The sequence below is a fragment of the Mixophyes fleayi genome, chromosome 2 (genome assembly GCF_038048845.1).
Source record: "Mixophyes fleayi isolate aMixFle1 chromosome 2, aMixFle1.hap1, whole genome shotgun sequence".
Taxonomy (NCBI): Eukaryota; Metazoa; Chordata; class Amphibia; order Anura; family Limnodynastidae; genus Mixophyes; species Mixophyes fleayi.
This window is the reverse complement of record NC_134403.1, coordinates 17463147-17484606: the sequence shown is the minus strand read 5'-3', so window position 1 is coordinate 17484606 and position 21460 is coordinate 17463147. Positions and strand designations below refer to the sequence as shown.

General features: G+C 41.0%; 1 protein-coding gene across 2 annotated transcripts in view; it reads right to left on the bottom strand.

Moving 5' to 3' along the window:
- The window catches only part of LOC142140740 (antizyme inhibitor 2-like), a 36315-nt gene extending 16515 nt beyond the window's left edge, over positions 1–19800 (bottom strand). The window contains exons 1-5 of one of the 2 annotated variants that reach the window (XM_075198581.1): positions 19682–19800; positions 10073–10212; positions 7814–7990; positions 5526–5698; positions 3935–4069 (exon numbers count right to left, since the gene is read on the bottom strand). In XM_075198581.1, coding sequence (XP_075054682.1) covers positions 3935–4069; positions 5526–5698; positions 7814–7990; positions 10073–10159 — 572 coding nt within the window. In that variant the 5' untranslated portion in view covers positions 10160–10212; positions 19682–19800. The remainder of the gene's footprint in view (positions 1–3934; positions 4070–5525; positions 5699–7813; positions 7991–10072; positions 10213–19681) is intronic. The other variant, XM_075198582.1, reaches the window with a different exon arrangement.
- Positions 19801–21460: the final 1660 nt, after the last annotated feature.

The window sequence follows — 21460 nt, the reverse complement described above, 5'->3', positions numbered from 1 at the left end:
ACCATTTGGGAAGACCCTCGTGCCTCCTACTCTGAGGCGGAAAATCCTTTCGTGGTTCCATGCCTCTCGTTTTTCTGGACACGCCGGTGAACATAAGACCTTTGAGATTCTCTCTCGTAGTTACTGGTGGCCTTCAATGAGGAGAGACGTCAAAGAGTTTATTGCTTCCTGTGATTTATGTTCTCAGTTCAAATCCTCCCGCAGAACTCCAGCAGGGTTGCTGCGACCACTACCCATTCCGTCCAAGCCTTGGACCCATATTAGTATGGATTTCATTACTGATTTGCCACCAAGTAAGAATCACAATACTATTTGGGTAGTGGTAGACAGATTTTCGAAGATGGCTCATTTCGTCCCTCTGTCCGGTTTACCTTCCTCGTCTACTCTGGCTGAACATTTCATTAAAGAAATCTTCCGCATCCATGGATGTCCGTCTGAGATTGTGTCAGATAGAGGAGTACAATTCGTTTCCAGATTCTGGCGGGCCCTTTGTAAAACCTTGGGCATACGATTAGCACTCTCATCGTCTTACCATCCGCAATCTAACGGACAAACGGAACGAGTCAATCAAGATCTTGAGACTTTTATTAGGATGTTCTCTTCAGCCAACCAAGACAACTGGGTAGAATTGCTCCCTTGGGCTGAATTCGCCCATAACAACATGTACCATGAGTCATCATCCAAAACTCCATTCTTTGTGGTCTACGGTCACCATCCGTCTTTTCCGGAATTTCCTGCCCTCCCGCCCACCCAAGTTCCTGCTGTGGAGACTGCTTGTCAGACCTTCAAAAATATCTGGTCTCAGGTCAAAACCTGTTTAAAGAAGACATCTAACAAATATAAGTCTTTCGCAGATAAGAAGAGGCGGGCTATTCCACCACTAAAAATTGGAGATCGTGTCTGGTTATCTACCAAAAATATTCGTTTGAAGGTTCCATCTATGAAATTCGCCCCTCGTTTTATTGGTCCATATAGGATCATTCAAGTTATCAATCCAGTATGTGTTAAACTTCTTCTTCCTAAGAATCTTCGGATTTCCAATGCCTTCCATGTGTCCTTGCTCAAACCTCTCATCATCAACCGTTTCTCGACTCCTTCCTCAGCACCGCAGCCAGTTCAAGTTCATCAGGAGGAGGATTTTGAGATTACTGAGGTATTGGATGCAAAAATTTCGCGAGGAGTCCTCCGTTTCCTCGTTCATTGGAAGGGCTTTGGTCCTGAAGAGCGTTCATGGATCAAAGCTGAAGATCTTAATGCTCCTGCCCTTCTGAAGAAGTTTTATTCCAAAAATCCGGACAAGCCCGGTTCCAGGCGTTCTGTGCCCACCTTTAAAAGGGGGGGTACTGTCACTCACCGGACTGTGAGTGCTTCTTCCCGGACATTTAGGAACCGTGGCCGTCCTCCATCCTGAGGGACTGCGCATGCGCAGCCCTTTCTATACCTCCAGTGTATGTTCCTTTAACTTAATTGGCAGATCAGGCAACCTCCCTATATTAAGCACCTGTGGTCAACACCACGTTGCCTGATCTTGGAGTCTCATTCCCCATGAGCCTCTGAAGGTGTTCCTGTGTTTCCTTGTTTATTCAGCCCTGCTGATTCCTGTGGTTTCCAAACCACTTCTACCTCTGTGGTTTCCAAACCACTTCTACTACTGTGGTTCCCATACCACTTCTACCATCTACTGTATCATCGTGACTGTGAGCTGATTCCTATCCGCTGCCTCCGTGCACTACAGTCTTCTAATCACTTCAACTCTACCATTTATCATTGGGACTGTTAGCTGATGCCTATCCGCTGCCTCCGTGCACTACAGGCTTCAACCACATCCACTCACCTGTTCATGATTGTGACTGCCAGCTGATTCCTATCCGCTGCCTCCGTGCACTACAGGCTTCAACCTGCAACTCGTCTGTGTTTCATCATCGTGACTGTTTGGCTGATTCCTATCCGCTGCCTCCGTGCACTACAGTCTTCAACCTGCAACTCGTCTGTGTTTCATCATCGTGACTGCTAGCTGATTCCTATCCGCTGCCTCTGTGCGCTTCAGTCTTCAGTCCTTGTCAACTCTACCGTGTTTCCTTGAGTCTGCTGCCACTATTGCTACCCGCTACTCTCCGTGATCATCTGTTCCAGTTCAACTCTGCTCCGGGGTCCCATCGTTACTGCACCTGCTGGTTGCTATTGGTTACCTCCGTGTTCCCGCAGAGACCCGCTGCTGTTACTTCTCAGCGCTACTCATCCATCTACTGCTGATCCGCTCTCCACGCCTTCCTGTGCTCCCTGCTGGTCTACCTACCTGTGCGCTGCACCTGCTAGACCCCCGCTTCACCCATCCAGGGACTTGTATCCTGCTGGCCTCCTGCCCTTCAGGTATCTCTGCACTCCTGTCTGACTGCCTTCTCCTGAACCACGGTATGCATACTTCCCATTGACTGTGCTGTGTATTGCATACCTTGCTGGACTGTGTTGGTTCTCCTCTGGAGTGTACTATCTGCTGACTCTACTGCCATCATTGACTGTGTTATCTCATGCTGGATTACTTCAAGAGACTTTCTATATTGGCAGTGTTGTTCAGTCATTTATACATTTATATTGTGCATATTACTGTGGATCAAAGTCAAGGTGCCCGTGTATATATTGTGTTGCAGTCTCTCCCCGTGCACCTCCTCACATATATATTCAGTGGTACAACTTGCTAGTGGCAGACCACTGACTCCTGTTTACAGTTTCACCTGTTCCAGTATCCTCTCACATAGCAGTGGTACAACTTGCTAACGCAGACCACTGACTCCCCGGATACCTCCACTTGGATTCCATTCCTTCACTCAGACAGCGGTACAACTTGCTATCCGCAGACCGCTGACTCTCATCACCTCCTCGTTTCTGTTGGACATTCCTCCTCACTATAGCAGTGGTACAACTTGCTACCGCAGACCACTGACTACCTTCACGTGTCCTTTGTCCATACAGTTCCTCGTGTATTACTACCTCCATATTGCCAGTGCTGCTAGTCATAGACTTTCCTGAGCATCTCATCATCTGCTATTTCCTGTTCCGTGATCACCCTGCTACCAGAGTACCATATTACCACCTATACTGCTCTGGTAAGCCTATCACCTGGTGATCCCTGGGTAAAGACTCCTAGTGCCCGTGACACTCTATTTCTTCCCTTGTAAAGGAGAATGCCTTATAAAATATACTTTAGGTGGTATCTGATCTGGTTCCTACACTGTTGAATAGGATCTACAGTATGTCCTCTGAGCAATGTTGGAGAGGATGTGGTCGGTTAGAGTCTTTCCTTTATATTTGGTGGTCTTGCCCAAAGATTGCTCTGTTTGGGGTGATCACTAATGTTCCGATTTCTAAATGTCCATGGTCTTTTCTCCTCGGTGCCCCTATGGAGGTACTTTATAAATATTCAGAGAAACTCTCTGTGCAGATCGTTAATGCAGCCAGTTTCTTGGTGGCAAAACACTGGAAAAATCCTTATTCCTCCCTCCAGACAGCAACTTTCAATAAAATGTGGTATTTGTCGTCCATGGGAAAAATCTCTGCATATTTGAATAACAATACCCACAAATTTTCCCAAATCTGGTGCGACTGTTTATTGGTTTATATATACACTAAAACACAGTTGACACCCGAGTTTCTGCCTATCCAAGCAAGAAACTATGGGCACATAAATATCTAAAATTATCAAACAAAATGTATTGGGTTTTTTTTAACCAAGGAACTTTTTTTTCCACAAAGGACCTACAAAAAGGAAAATGTCAATGTAATTTGCTCAACCCTAAATCAGTCTATCTTAGCAACACAGACATACAGGATATTCACTGTCTTTCCCTTCTTATACCTTAAGGTCACTTCATTTTAGACTAGTTATTGCTCATCCACTGCCCTCTCCACCATCAGAACAATGTTATATACATCTTACCTGACTCCAGTTACCATTACATGCAGACTCTTGGCTACTTCCAGGAGCTGTTCACATATCTCTAAAGGGGCACCAAACTTCTTGCTGAGACAACCCATTGCTCCAATATCATCAGTGCTGATGCGAAGGACCATCCTGGACAGGAAGGACATTAACAAATTGAACAGTCTTCTGGGCTGCAAGAGCAAAGTATTACTTAAGGGAATGTCTAAGCTAAATTGAATTCTACCTAATGATTAACCACCCCTATCAAGACAAAACTAATATGTTATTAAAATGACTTCCATGTAGATCCTGCTGCATCATCCAGCTCTGTCTATTCCTTGCAAGCCTCACTGTTTTCAGCCTCGACATCTATCTATGTGCAGTTTTTGACACACCTCTTCCTTAATGTACTGTTTTTACCAGCCCAACAAGGATAGTCAACTGTAATACAGGAAGGAAGTGGGCTTGTGTGATACCAGCACCACTGAAATAATTGACGACTTAAGTGGAGGACTGAAGTATACAGTTGTGTATAGGGAAATATATATAAATATATAAATATAAATATATACACAGTAAAGAAAAATTATATCTAACAGTTTATCAGTTATTTATTTTAACATAATGTTATTAAAATACTTTTAGATCCGACGGCATCGTCCAGCTCTGTCTAGTCCTCATAAAAACTCTGTTTTCAGCCTCTACATCTCCATACTGTTGTTTACTGGTACCCTTATTACCCTTATCCATATTGTATTATGACTTGCTGGCCCAACCTGGAAATTCAGCTGTAGAAAGGAAGTGGGCAGGGGTGGGAAGGGCACCATGGAGATGGTTAATTAAATAAGGAGACGGAAGACTGAAGTAGAAAGAAACCGTGGGCAAATTCAGATCTATAATTCAGTAGTAATTTTGAATAAAATTTGCTACACCTTCAAACAAACCACTAACTTTCCTTTCCAGTAGTAGTACTTTGGTTGCGGTTCCTCAACATTTGCACTATTCACTGAAGTTCAAAGTTCTCAGAACCAGGACCCCTGCCAATCATGTATGGTACTGCTCAGCTCTTTCTGTAGCAGGAGAGATCCAACACAAACGCCCTTAGGCTTTCAAGTAGAGGAGATGTGTCAGATCTCTCCTACTATAGTGAGAACCAAAGGGAAGTTCTGGCTCTATGTGAATGTGTAGGCCCTGATAAATGGTGTTACCGGTGGGGTCACAGGAGAGACACCCACACCAAAGTACTATAAGTAGGAAGGGAAGATGAGAGTTAGTAATTTATTTGATGAAGTTTGAGAGCTCCGTCAATTTGTTGTTAATGTGGTGGAGGTCACAAAAATGTGTGACAGGAGATCTGGTGGGATTTGGAGGCAAGGCTCAACACTGAAATCTATTGTCGAAGTTATATGAAGCCAATATAAAGACTAAAATAAAACATCCGCAGATGAGGAATCCCATGTCGTGTAAATGATTTGAGCATTGATAATCTTTCTATTGGGTTAAAATGAATATTCATTTATCAAGATTATTATTTTATAGGTGGGGGTGGCATCTTGTGCGAGGATGGGACATCTTCCAAAAAAGCTGTTTCTAGACTGTCACTTACTCAGCAGCTGGATGATTGTTTGCGACTTTCACCAGTTCACTCTCACAGTCAAATGTCATCCTGTTGACTCCATGCTTGGCTGCATATCTGATGTGGGACGGCTGTTTGCAGGTGTGTGCGTAGATAATGTCAGTGGCAGGTACTCCCATTCCCAATATCATCTTTATCTCAGCCTGAGGACAAAATAATGTGATGGTCAATAAGTGCCTGTAGAACTGTAAGGTAGAACAAGAACATAACGTTAACTCTATGGTGGATTATTTGAAAGTAATAAAAGTTATAAAAATATTAAAATTTTAGAGGCTGAAAACATCATTGCTCTAGAGAGGTCTGGTTGTCGACCAAATGCTTGAAATGTTACAATTTGTTTTTTAGGCCCCTCAAAGGCAGAGATCGAGCATCAGAGCCACAATTTCAGTTAGGCGCATTTTCCTCCCTCCAGGTGTACTTTATGTGGAAAATTCACTTACATTTCAACCAACGTATAAATATAATATATAAAATTAGTAATTAAAAAGACAGACCCAAGGTTCCTTCTCTCACTTTAGAAATCAATAATACTTGCCTACTTTTTTGGACTTACGCTCCAGGGGATCCCGGAGGGCAAGATCCAAGTGGCAAGTATGGGGGATGTCATGATGTGATTCGAGTCTTCATAGCCCTGCCTCCCACTGTGTATTGACGCAATTGGAGTCATCACATAGTAGGGGGGATGAGACCATAATGAAACGATTCCCATTATCAGGTCCCGCCCACTACGGCAATCACGCAAATCACATCCTCACACACCAGAGCCGGGGCCTGATGACTCAAATCATCTCACCACAGCCTGAGCCACATCACAACAAAGAAGCTGCATCCGGGAGGGTGACCCACTCTGCCAGGAGTCTATGAGGACTCCCCAAAATTATCACGCTACACATATCCAGCAGGGCCAAAAATTGCAAAGGAGCAAAATCGGTTACTTTATGTTTGCAGAAATTGGTGAGCCCTGAATATAATAGCTCAATATAGCAAATCCGGCCACGAATCATGAGTAGATTCAATTGTCTCTGTCCAAAATATATATATATATATATTTTTTTTTTAAATAGCCCATGGTGATTATACAGGTCAGATTTTCAGCACAATTAGTTCAGCAAAAATTTCCGATTTAGTTATTAAAGACCTGATTTAGAGCTAGATCTTAGCAAGTCCAACTGTGGGCCGCAAATAACCACTTTTTGTTAGAGCACATGAGCAATATTGGATATTAATTTTTATGTAACAAACCTGTGGCTCCTAAGCCCTGGAGAAGCAGATCATGGTTGTGGCGAGTGTCCGTATTGTACAGTATGTAAGTGTAGAATGCAGCCCGGAGATCCGACCTAGATAGACTTGTGTGGGGGAGCTATGTATTGATATAATACTTTACTAACTAGCTGTGTATCTGCTCGGTGTACACAACTAGAACTCTGGTCACTATAGAGATTATTGCTCTGAATGATAAATGCAGCCATTGTATTCAATAAAGAGCAGAGCGCCCATTGTACAGTACATGCTTCATTTGCAATGTACCCTGCTCTTTAGCATGTATGGATGTTGCCATTACCAAAAATTTCTATGATCTCTATCAAGCCTGGACAACCGTTGTTTCTCCAGGAAACTGGAAATCCCTCCACATTCTTCCAGCTATCACCTGTCTATTGGTTGGCAAAGCATGCTGGGTCTTGTAGTTTCGCAGCACCTGGAGAGTTACAGGTTGTCCATGCATGATTTCTATAATATTACCCTGACTCCTGTTCCAAGCCAGATAATACTTTACCACCACCCCCTCCCACCCCCCACAACTGTTAACCTGGGTTGATTTGCATTATTATCCCATCGTAGAAAGGAGTTGGGTATGTACTTTAGTTATAACCACGTCTGTACGAGAACCAATACACCTCCATAAACTTTAGGTGAGAAGATCCCGCTAATCACTACCAGTATTTATACCAGCCCACTTTTGCTTTTCCCCCTTTTTTTTCATATTTGTAACAATCTGTCTGTAATTAATTAATTGATGTAAAAATGAAAGAAATCCATCCCAGGTTACTGCAACTAGAAAACAAGTGGATAATGCAGAAACAGAGGGTTATAGTGCTGTGATAATGATTATAGCTGGCAGGTGTGTGGTCAGTGAGTATTCTCACATCAGCCACTGTCTTATTACTCTTATCATTGTGACAGTTTCATGTAGAACTGATAAGAACATGAGCTGTCTGCTGCGCAGTGTGAATGTGTTACGTATTCTAGGCTGCCATTACCTGGCTGGCACAGTCAAATCCTGTACCCAGGGCTGCGAGCACCTGAAGAATCTCATCACTGCTGTTACACTTCACAGCATAGAACGGCCTCACCCGGGGCAATTCCTGGAGAAATCGCAGATGTTTCTGTATCACGTCGTTTAGATCAGCCACAAAGAAAGCGTCTTCGTCGCCCTGCTACAGAAAGGGACACGATATTCCAAAAAGAAACAGAAATGACTTTCAAACTTTGAGGGGTTTATGTTCTATTTTCTTACAATGGGAAACACCTAGGGGTAAATGTATCAAGGTCCGATTTTGCAAATCCAGCGATTTTCTCGGGAGAGTTGAAACTCGCAGATGTATGAAACTGAGATTTCATGCAAAATCACCAGAGTTGTGCTTCTGTCAAAATCGCTTTTTGCAATATCGCTAGAGATCAAACTCCCAACTGTTTGCCACTGCAGCTATAATGTATGAAGCTGCGATTAAGCAAACTCAGGAGAGTTTGCTTTCAAACACGCCAGATACAACACGCTGCTTGCTATAAACACATCACTGTTACACTGCCTGTCATACAGCTGCCGTAAAAACTGTAAAGAATAGATAAAAGTATAAAAAAAAATAAGCGTGGGGTCCCCCGTCTATTCATGCTTAACCCTAGTGCTGCCTGACCACTGCTGGTTCTGTGAAAATCGGGGAAATATTTAGCGTGGGGTCCCTCCGATTTTCATGGAACCAGCACTAGGCAAACCAGCCGGGGTTGGAGGCACTATATCAGGGGGGGGACACACAGCAGGGGTCCCCCTGCCATAATGACTAACCAACCCCAGGCTGTTCAGCACTGGGCTGGATTCCCTAGGGAGCGGGGTCCGCCGAAAAAAACAAGCGGGCCTTCCCCCCTACCCTAGGGACACCCAGCCCAGTGCTGATAGCACTAGGGCTCTTCCTACACCCCTGGGCGGTGGGTGTAGGGTAATAACGGTGCATAAATGGTTAAAAAAACAAACGGACGTCATTGTGTAATGTGGAACTACAAGTCCCAGCCAGCCAGGTTGCCTAAAATATTGTGGGCATGCTGCTACTTGTATAACTACAAGCACCAGCATACCCACGGCAGCCAGGGCATGTGGGCACTTGGAGAACCACAAGTGCCAACATGCCCTGACACCCACGGCTGGCTTTGACCACAAAAGAAAATGTTTACAAAACCACCACACCCTCATTAAAACAACTAGGATTTTTTAGAAATAATAAACCCACAATAAACACAGTAAACACCCTCATTTACACCATATTCTTTTTTATTAAAAATAATAAATTCCCTGATACTCACCAATGAAGTTTTCTCCTTTTGTCAGCAGCTTTCAATCCAAAAATGGCTGTAAACCAAATCTAAAATAAATTTGTATCCAAAGTCTGGCTTGCCCCTGTCCCAAAGTAATTTGTACTTCCAAAAGTCCATGCTTGACAAAGTCCAAAACACATTTGTAATTCCAAAAGTCTGGCTTGCCCCTGTCCCAAAGTAATTTGTACTTCCAAAAGTCCATGCTTGTAGTTGTCCAAAATAAATTTGTATTTCCAAATGTCCTTGCTTGTAATCTGTTCACTTCTTCACCCAGGAGGGGTCCATATTTGTAATTCCCACAAATCTTCTGTCTTGATTGCAGAAAAATAACAAATGGGAGGAGCCGCCGCAAACAGCTCCTAGCTAGCTAGGAACTCTGCATTGCGCTATGTCTTTTTACAGTATTAGGTTATTTTCCCACGCTAGTGGGAAAATCCCTTAATACTATAAATAAACCTAATGCAATGAACTACGTTCATTGCGTAGCGGAGTTCCTACTAGCTAAGAGCTCCAATGAGCAATGAGCTTAGCTTGTTGCGGTTGTTCTATTTATAGTATTAGGAGATTTCCCCAATAGCAAACACTCCCGTGTTTGGCAAACTCTCCTGTGTTGTAGCAGCGAGTTGTAAACACATCACTGTTACACTGCCCTGTCATACATCGCTGGAGCTCCGGCAGCTGTAAAAACTGTAAGGAATAAATAAATGACCAGCGATTTTGCAGATCAAAATCGCAGCTTGATACATTTGATGAGTTTGGGACTAAAATCGCGGGTTAACACCCGCGATTTGCCGCGATTTTAACACGCTGGCAAAATCGGACCATGATACATTTAGTATCAACCTATAGTGAACAGGTTACAGTTATTTAGCACCAAAAACAGCCACAGTGACAGAAAAATATGAACACATGGAGCCCAATGTGAAACCTACATTTACAGAGAGACTGTAGATTTTCTTCTTCATGAACTGCAGAGCGGACGTCTCCTCTTCCACTATAGTCACACTGCTCTCCCTCATTCTCTTCCACTTACCGTCCTCACAGCTGTTATCCACTAAGGGAGTCTCCTTGCCTGTAAATGTAACCACTGATATGGATAATCAATTCACACAAATGGAAGTTGAATTAAAGCTGGTTATAAAATAAAGTTAGGATGCTTAAGAGTTAAGAAGCTACATGCATAACAAATATATTGACAAATTAAGCTGTTTTACTGTTATAGACATATTGCTTAAGGCATGTCGAGAAACATGTCTAAAAAGTATTGCAAAAGTAACGTATCTAAAGGAAATGTGCCCTCCATATTACAGGAATAGGGAAGTTGTTGTACAGTAAGGTACAGTAAGTTAACACCTGATAAGATGTGGCAAGATTAATTTGGATTAATGCCTATATCTGGGGGGCGAGGGGGAGATATTGATAGTTCCTGAGATGTGGAGTGATATTATTGGTCTAAAGTATTTTATGATGCTTTTATTTACGTATTAATCTATGGTTTTAGGTGTGGTCTTGGATATAAAATGCTTGCAAAAGTGATATGAAATTGCCATTATTCTATTTGAATTGAATGGTCTGTATTGCACATACATAAATAAAAGACAATATTCTGAAGAGACTTAGTTTTTGGATTGATTCTACAAAGATCATTAACATTTGGAGGTCCCACCGAGATATAATCCATAATACCTGACACGACGCACAGAGGAGGACTGGCTTTGGGTACTTGAATCAACGGTGCACCAAGGAAAGACATTTCTTATTCTGTTTCAAGTACTTATTTGCTGGTTCCCTACTGTTGTGTGAGGCTTTGTGGTATATATTTTCACGTAAGTCTCTTCATTATTTTACATATTCAGAGTGCTCATGTTATGGGGTGTATAAATGTCAGAAAATAATCTTTATTGTTCAGAGTGTAAATGTGTTGTTATAATTCAAAAGACAAAGATGTCACAAACTCAATTGATAGCAGTGGTAGAAACTGACACTGAGTGTTCAGTGACATATGGTAGACGTAAAGACGGAATTTGTAATCCTACAATATTTACAGCAATAATTGGAAGTCATAGTTGTCCCGCCTATCTAAAAACCCAAATAGGATTGGGATGGTGGCAGATATATCATTTCTTACCAGAAAACATTTGTAGGATAGGGCCACATGTCCATTAATAAATAAAATATCTCGAAAATATATACCCAAATTGGTTAGGCAATCCATATCCATGCAATCAGACTTTCATCGTTGCAATGTTTAAATGGATAGTATACATTTGTTGTTCCATCTCTTTTAAGTACTATGTGAGAATATGATGGTTGTGTGAAACTGTTTAGACCCGTATAACAATTGGTTCTATTGAGGGTCCAAGCGGAAACTCAGAAACTCCTTTGACTTAAGTGTCAGGGATACCTCTCAGAATTCAAGAAGCTGTATTGTGGTTGTTGAAGCTGTATCATCAGACGTGGTGACTGAGGAGGGTGCTGGAGGTGATAGCGCCCAAACTCCCAAAGAGAATTCCAGACTTGACATTGCGAGTACGCTGGGTCTGAAGTAAATATAGCGACTCGCTATGGGGGGAAGCTCCTCGGTAGGTGATAAACAGAATCTGTTTATACCTTATGGCTGCCCAGGAAGTTTGATGTTAAGAAAGTATGGAAATGAGAGTGTGCAGTATTTGAAGAAATGGAATAAGAAATGTCCAGGTATCCCTTTGACTGGTACCTTTGATAGAAATGTGTTAATGTAATTAAAAAGACATGTGGGTAAGGCAGAACCAGAACAAAAAGCATTTAATTAATGGGTTATGGAAGCAAGTAGCAGTGCACCGCCTGCATATACAGAACAGGCTATGACCTTAAAGGCTTTACAGACAAAAGGTCCGGACCACGACAGGGAACATGACAGGAATTGTGACTTGTCTAGGGACACAGAAACAGACGCTATGGCAGCAGTAATTGCTGCAGCATCAGGATTGAAAGTAGATGGGTCTGAAGTCAAGAGAAAACATGTCAGTGATCAGACAGAACAGGGAGCGAAAAGTAAAAGAGATGTTCCAGTATACATGGGCAGGAATGCTAAACCAATATTAGTGGGTGAGTGTGTGGAATATTATGATTCAGACACAGATACTGAAAGGGAAGTCATTGCAATAGACAAAACAGGAACAGAATTCAATCACTTAGATGACACAGAGCTGGAAATATATAAAATAAATGTTATTTTATGTGAAGATAAGATGTGGATTTGGAATTCATATAAAGGAAGCTGGGAGGCACATGATATGCCCCCAACTAAATTGGTCAGACAACCTCTTATTACAAAAGACTATTGCAATGTAAGTGAGAGCAATATAAAGTCATTTAAGAGTGGGCAGCCAAGCACGTCAGATTTGATAAACACATCTGTTGTTAAAACGTTTCCTATGAGAGAAATTACCACGGGGGGCGGTGGAAAGTGGACTATGCATGTCCCGTGGAGTAATATGGAATAAGGACAAATCGTAGAAGAGTGCTCTAATTACCAAATGAATCCAGGATATGTTTTGAATAAGTTAGACAAAACTTATAAGACCTTGCATCCAACGTATAGAGAACTAGTTCAGTTATTCACTGTGCTAGTTACAGCCACAGAGAGTAAGACATTTTTTGAGGAAGTTAAGGAAGAACTGTCAAACGAGCCCGCAGATAACGATAGGGCGAACATCGATAAGGCATGGAATATTTTTCAAACGCAGTTTAAAAAGTTATTTCCTTGTCAACCAGATTGGACTCGCATACAGTCAGTTAGACAAGAATGCAATGAGTCAGTGAGAAAATATTATGAGCGGTTTTGTCAAGAGGCTGAACATTAAGGTGGTTTGACAGCAATTTTAAAAGAAAATAGTGCACTACAATCTTTGATGTTGCACACATTTTTAGACGGTCTTAGACCAAGCATTAAAACTCGTGTAACCACGAGTGTGCCAATGTGGAGAAAGCAAGGATTACATGAAATTGTCCAGGAGGCATAGGCACATGAAGATAATTTGAATGCAAAAGAAAAATGTAGCAGCACAAAATAAATTAATGAATATGCAATTGAGGGATGGTGAGAGGGCTACAAATGTGCAGAATTACAGACCCAGATTTGACAAGTCTGCAATTGTTTGCTACAATTGCCAAAAGAACGGCCACTTGTGAGGGAATGTACTAAACCAAAAAGGAAAAGATATCCTCAGAGTAAGTCTCATCAAAATGAGCAAACTGAGGAAGAGGGGACGCAATGACCACCAAAAGTCACACCTGTGTCACAAATGCTGCTTATACAATGTAAACCCCAATAGCACATATTTAAATTGGTAATACAGGGAAAGGAGCAACCCTTTTTATTTGACACATGTGCTGCAAGATCTTTGATATCGGGAAGACAAAGATATCCACTAACTGAAAATGTAATACATGCTGTTGGTGTAGCAAATAAGGTAATATCACTAAGCGAAACAAAAAGGTTACCTATTACTATAGGACCATTTACAAGTGAACATTCTTTTCTGTTAGCTGCAGATGCTCCTACAAATTTATTGGGCAGGGACCTGCTTTGCAAATTGGGTTGCACAGAATTTTGTACAGCTGATGGAGTATATTTACAAGTACCAGATAGTACATTGCAGGATGATCCTGGTAGAATTACTAGTGCATTATTAGTAGTCAACATAGCACCAGAAGTATCTCAAATGCTTGACCAGATACCTGAAAAGCTATGGGCAACTAGCTCCCAAGATGTAGGGAAAATGTTGACAGTCACTCCGGTACAGGTGAAACTAAAACCAGGAGCAGTCATAGCTAGCAAACCACAATACCCTTTGTCCCTTGAGGCAGATAAGGGTATCTTCCCTGTAATTCAAGAGCTGCTAGGGAAGCAAGTATTGATTAAGACTCAGATCCCGGCCAATTCGCCCATCTTTCCTGTACGCAAACATGGTGGGCGTGGATTCTGCTTAGTTCAAGATTTGAGGGCAATTAGTTCTATTGTAGAACCATTGCACCCAGTTGTTCCAAATCCAGCCACGATTCTGATGCAGATTCCATGTGAAAATACACACTTCACAGTGATAAATTTGTGTGCAGCTTTTTTCAGCATACCTACACATCCAGACAGTCAGTATCTCTTTTCATTCACATACCGAACCACACAGTACACGTGGACCCGCACACCACAAGGGTGGTCAAATTCACCTTTGATTTATAGTCAAAATCTAGCCGATAACTTGCAGTCACTTATTCTGCCAGGTGGATCAATACTCATCCAATATGTAGATGACTTGCTGCTATGTTCACCTGATTACACTACATCACTTATAGACACTAAAGCACTGCTTGTTTTTCTGGCAGAAAATGGACACAAAGTATCAAAAGACAAAATGCAATTATGCAAAGAGAGAGTTACATACATTGGACATTGTCTCACACAAGAGACATCTCTCTCCAGAAAAGTTGAGAGCAATACAAGAGATCAGATTACCAATCAACAAAAGAAAAATAAGAGGGTTTCTTGGTTTAGTTTCATTCTGTCGCCAATAGGTTGCGAATTTTTCGTGAATAGCAGCACCATTGTATGAGTTAACAAAGGGTGGTGTCCCAGAGCCGTTTGTTCACACAGAGGAAACAAGAGCATCATTTGAAGCATTAAAAGAAGCATTGCTCAGTGCTCCTGCACTGGGTATACCAAAATATGACATGCCCTTTTTGTTGTTTTGTCATGAATGTGAAGGACACGCTACAGGAATGTTAGTCCAGAAACATGGAAGTGATCCCAAACCCATAGCTTATTATAGCACACAGCTAGATCCAGTTGCAGAAAGGTTTTCTAGTTGTTTAAAAGCTATTGCAGCCGCAGCAGTTATGGTGGAGTAATCAGCAGACATTGTTTTGGGCTGCCCCTTGAAAGTTCATGTCCCTCATGCAGTAGCTATACTATTAAACTGTGAGAAAACCAGACATGTAACCTCTGCTCGAATCACAAAGTGGGAGTTGGCCTTAATATTGCCTCAAAATATAGAACTGATAAGATGCAATATGTTGAATCCAGCTTCCTTATTGCCAGTAAATGAAACTGGAGAGTTTCAGAGGGAGGAGTGGGGAAATAATGTCAGCACAAATGACCATGATTGTTTGAAGCATGTTGATGAGCAGACTCTGCCAACACTTGATTTAAGTGAAGTTCCTCTTCATAATCCTGATTTAACCTTTTATGTGGCAGCTGTCACAAACAGACTGAGACAGGCACAGTCCAGTCAGGTTATGCTGTAGTTGATGATGTCCAAACTGTATTTTCAGCACCACTTCCAATACCTCACTCTGCGCAGCTGGCTGAACTAAGAGGTCTTTTTAAAGCATGTCAGCTTGCAGAAAACAAAAGAGTTAATGTATATACGGACTCCCATTATGCATTTGGCGTTTGTCATGATTTTGGGGAGATTTGGAAACAGAGACATTTTCTAACTGCAACGGGTTCACCCATTGCTCATGCAGAAGCAGTAAAAGAATTAATAACACCCATACAGTTGCCCTCACAAATTGCTGTTTTAAAGTGTCAAGCACATATGACAGAACATGATGAACTTACCAAGGGCAACCATAGAGCAGACATTACAGCTAAAGCATCTGCTCAAATGCAAACTGATCACACAGAACAAACATATGAAATACAGAATGTTGTTTGTTTACCTGATGTACAAACATTAATTGATATGCAAAAAGTTTGTGATTCACAGGAAAAGGCCAAGTGGGAGGACGTAGGATGCTCACAGGATGAGCTTGGCATGTGGCACAGTAAGGAAGGTAAGCCTGTCACCCCAAGATCACTCTTGTCCACATTGGCACAAATGTCCCATGGATTGACCCATGCAGGTAAGATGGCCATGATTAGTCTGATACAGACATATTGGCATGCGCCTGGATTTACACCAGTAGCGGCCAAGTACTGTGCATTTTGCATTATATGTTTAAAAAGCAATGCAGGAAGACCAGCAAGAGCGATACCTTCACATCTTCCACAAACTGATGGTTCTTTTCAAATTATACAGATCGACTTTATTCATCTTCCAAAAGTTAGGATGTTGCAATATGTGTTAATTTGTGTATATCAATCCAGTGGTTGGGTTGAAGGCTATGCAGTTGCCACAAATACGGCTTCAATCACAGCAAAAAAGCTAAGTACAGGAATTTGTATGTAGATATGGTATACCTTACGTCACATCCTCAGACCAGGGTTCTCATTTCACAGGATAGGTGTTTCAGACAATGTGTGAACTAATGGGAATTGATCAGCAACTTCACACCCCGTATCACCCCCAGAGCAGTGGAAAAGTAGAATGGTACAATGGGACAATTAAAAAGAAACTTTCAAAGATATGCAAGGAAACCAGATTATTATGGCCTGAGGCTCTACCCATAGTGCTACATTCCATTAGAATAACACCCAGAGGACCTTTGAACATTTCCCCATATGAGATCTTATTTGGAAGATTGCCCCATGTTGTTGCTTCTCCCGCACATGAACTAAGTGCTACAAATGACCTAACTGTGAATTATTTGATTTCACTCAGCAAACAGATAAAAAGATTCAAGCATCTGTGACAGGCACACAGCCGATACCAACGGATAAGGCTTGTCGTGACCTTCGAGCTGGTGAGGAAGTAATGATCAGAAGGTTCCTGAGATCTGGTTCGTTGACTGACCGATAGGAAGGACCTTATTTTATTCTGCAGACCATGCCAACAGCAATAAAGGTGAAGGAGATGTCTGCATGGATTCACGCCTCTCATTGTAAGAAGGTAAATTCTCCTAAAGATACTGTGGCCACAGAATATTTGTTGGAAGACTTGTACATCTTGCACGGCAAAGGAGCAGCCAGCAAGTAATTCTATCTACAAGTGAGTGATATTGATATATTTTACTACGATCATAATAAAATCGTAGCACTCACCAACAGCAGAGACTCTGATAAATTGGTTGGAACAACCTAAGGACGAGCTTTGCGAAGACAAGAATTGATATATACATCCAGATAACAACATGGCTGGGAGAGAGAACCCAAAGGAGAAAATGTGTATAATCATATGTGCTTGGGCTATAATTGCTATAATATTGTTTGTCGCTATTGATGTCACTGTTATAGTATTACGTAACAGACTGGCAAATAATTCAAACGTTGAGGAAGTAGAAGAAGTTCCAGAGCAGTCATTGATGAGAAGGTAGAGAGAGGAAAAAGGAAATTGTTATGAGCTTCCCCACGTATCTAAAGGAAATGTGCCCTCCATATTACAGGAATAGGGAAGTTGTTGTACAGTAAGGCAGTGTCGGACTGGCCTGCCGGGGAGCCGGGGTATCCCCCGGGAGGCCCTGTTGCCTGATAACCCCGCCCTCTTTGTTGGTGAGGCAGAGCAGAGAATTACCGAGTTGCGGTCAGTCTACATATGAAACGGACACTGTCAAACTAATCCCTGCCTACAGCCAGCACGTGAGAACACTTCCTGCTCCTGAGACAGAGAGAGGCAGAAATGCTTCACAGTGACACAGATCTCAGATTACTCCTTCTGCTGTAGTTGCAGGCGTCCTGTAGTCATAAAGTTGCCATCCTAACTGCAGTGTGAGTCCGTGTAATCAGTAAGTAATAAATCGTGCAAACTTCTCTAGAGCTCTCCACTGTGTGACCTCGGAGGGAGGGAGATAAATTAGAATGGCTTCATTGCAATATACGTCTTCAGTGCCTCTATAAAAGGATCCTATTGCAGCTGACCAATGAATGGATTCCTAATAAACTAGTAACCAAATTCACTGTTTATATCATGTTCCATGTTTATTTGTTTTCAATCAATTGTGGGACTCTATTCCCTATAGAAGCATATCTTAATCAGAATAAAACACATTCAGACAGTTAGGTCCTTATAGGATTGCATCTGCTATATGCTTTAATATTAATGTTTTGCTTTTGTCCTTTGTAGTGGCATTGGATTATTATTGAGTGTACATTTTGTGGGTAGATCATTTTTTAGAGTCCTGTTTTTATTTGCCAGTGTCTAGAGTGTAATTAGATTTATGTAATATTTTAAATGTGCATATATTTTTATGCTAATAATTTTGTGGTCTCCATAGTGCTTCATGGATATATTAATTTTTAGTCTATACCCTTATATTGTGGTTTTCATATGATGAACGGTTGATCTCTAGTACTGTAGTATAGCATTTGTTTTCTGTGTACACTATGAGGGGAGAGAACACTAACCACAAAGAATGGACAGCACACAAATAGCTGATGATGATTGATTGTATTCAATTCATCCCTCCCCTTTCCCTGTCTCCCCTGTTTCACACAGTGCCCTCCATGCTGCATTTGCTCCCCTTCACTTACTTTCCTATTGACTTCTTTCTTCTCTTCTGTCTTTTCCTTCGCGGCTCCTCACTGCAAATGTCCTCTTTTTCTTTATGGAACATACTAAGGTGCTATACGTTGTCCTCCATGGCCTGACCCCATCCCCTTTAATGACTGACCACAACCCCTCTTACAGTTGGCCACACCCCATTGTAGTGGGCCCCTACCGCTGCATTTCCCCCGGTGGGCCCTTCATGTCCCAGTCCGACACTGCAGTAAGGTACAGTAAGTTAGTGCCTGATAAGATGTGGCAAGATTAATTTGGATTAATGCCTATATCTGGGGGGCGAGGGGGAGATATTGATAGTTCCTGAGATGTGGAGTGATATTATTGGTCTAAAGTATTTTATGATGCTTTTATTTACGTATTAATCTGTGGTTTTGGATATAAAATGCTTGCAAAAGTGATATGAAATTGCCATTATTCTATTTGAATTGAATGGTCTGTATTGCGCATACATAAATAAAAGACAGTTTTCTGAAGAGACTTCTTTTTGGGATTGATTCTACAAAGATCATTTACACCACAAAACACAAAAAGACTGAAAAGGTCATTAACTTATGGTAGCGCAAATGCTGTTTTTATGCCGGACCTGATTTGTTTCAGGTGGCGTCAGTGAGGGGGGCATAATTCTATGTTTTCCAATGTTGAGTGTAGTCATGAAGCCTAGCATTGCAAATTATTATTATTATTATTACTATTATTATTATTATTATTATTATTATTAATTATTATTTGTAAGAAAACATAGTGCTCCGCAGTGCCGGACAATGGGGAAAATAGAGCATATGAAAAACAGGGACATACAAGTTAGATAGAATAAATACAGACATAAAGACAAAGGGCAAGGGTAACAAAACAACATTAAAAATGTTAGTGAGGTCCTTGCTTACGAAAGAGATTATATATGGAGAGAATGTATAGAGAGTATAAATATATATATATATATATATATATATATATATATATATTATATACAGATATATATATATATATATATATATATATATATATATTATATACAGATATATATATATATATATATATATATATGTAGATATATATTTATAAATATATATATACATAGATATATAAAGATATATATAGATATATATACACAAATTATATAATTACCTTACTCTTAATATCTCTGCAATATTCCCTTTCAGTCTAGTCCCCTGTACACCTCTTGTCTCTGCTCTCTGAACAATCCTCCAACTAACACCCAGCTTTTACTAGGTACAGCATAAGCAATATTTCTAGCTGGGAGGCTGTTCTTGTGTTTAGCAAAAAGAAAACTATCTGGTTTTCCAGCATCTGGGTGAAGTTGTCTATTTGTATAGACAAGTGTTAGAACATTTATGAGGATTCCAAGTAAAACCAGTTTTACTTGTTTTAGGGATTTGAATCAGCTGTGTGACTTTAAAATGATTCACTGTTAGCCTAAAATAAATATATCTATATATCAAACACTAGTTCTGATCCCTGCAGCCATTTCCCAGCCCCGATGCCAAGTAACGCCTGAAAGACGGCACCAATTCATTCTATAAGTTCTGCAGGCACCAAGCACACCATGCTCAGCTGGAGCCTGGAATGTTTAATAAATAAATATATTTTCCCCTAATCAACCCATACATTAAATTAATAGCATTCACATTTAATGAATACACCTTTTTCCCCCCAACCAGCCCTGACATTAAGGGCATGATTCATGATCAGACATAAGTCCATTTGCATGCCAGGGGCAAACGTAGGATTTGTAGAGGGGGTTTTCCACACCACGCCACCAGTGGGCGTGACCAGCATACATGGGAGTGTGGCTATAATATTAGACAGTGTTTGGCTGCTCTCCAACTCTTCCTATCCCCATAATATAAATGGACAATGCTACGTGCACTACTGTTAGATGCACATAGCTCTCCCTTTTCAAGCAGAGCCGTATGAAGCGGGGGCAGGGTCCAGCCACCTCAAGTATACAGTGCCACAGGCTTGGAGGGGGGTTCCCAGCCACTAGGAACCCCTCCCTCGGTTTGCCTATGCATGCCTTATATTGTTTAGAAATGGAGCTTCTGCCAATGAATGCAATTGCATGCAATTCATGTCTGAATACAAATGACGCTAAGTATAGTACACCTGGCTGTAGTTTTTTTTGTGTCTCTTGCTCCAGCTACAGATCTAGTCTAACTGCTCATTACTAGTGATGATGCTTGAGTGTGTTTGTGAAAATATGTGTTTGCAATGAGGATTAACTGTACAATGTATTTTATGTACAGTACACATTAACTACATCCTAATGAATGCATTTCATGGAGGGAAGTAATGATAAAAAATAAAAACTTTTTTTTAATTTTTTTTAAATATACTCTTTTGTCATTAATGATTCATTAAGGATCTTAACTGAAAAAACGTATTATTTCAGACTCCTGGACAAAACCATGTTACAATGCAAGGGGTGCAAATTAGTATTCTGTTTTGCACATAAGTTAAATACTGACGGTTTTTTCATGTAGCACACAAATACTTGATAGCTTATTTGTACACTGAAATTTAAAGTTGATATTTGTGTGCTACATGAAAAAACAGTCAGTATTTAACTTATGTGCAAAACAGAATGCTAATTTGCACCCTTTGCATTGTAACATGGTTTTGTCCAGGAGACTGAAATAAGAAGTTTCTTCAGTTAAGATCATTAATGAATCAGGCCTTCTATTATTACCAGGTGACATAAACAGATTTTTTCTTCAGTTCTTTTGCGAATTTATCCTGCCGTGCCCTGACTACTAGAGCAGACCTACACCCGTTTTCAACAACACACTTATCTTCAGATCTGTTCCTTGCTGAATTCGGGTGAACGGATACCTGATTTACGTGCATTTTAAAACAAGCGCTCAGTATGTGTCTCTTAATGAATCA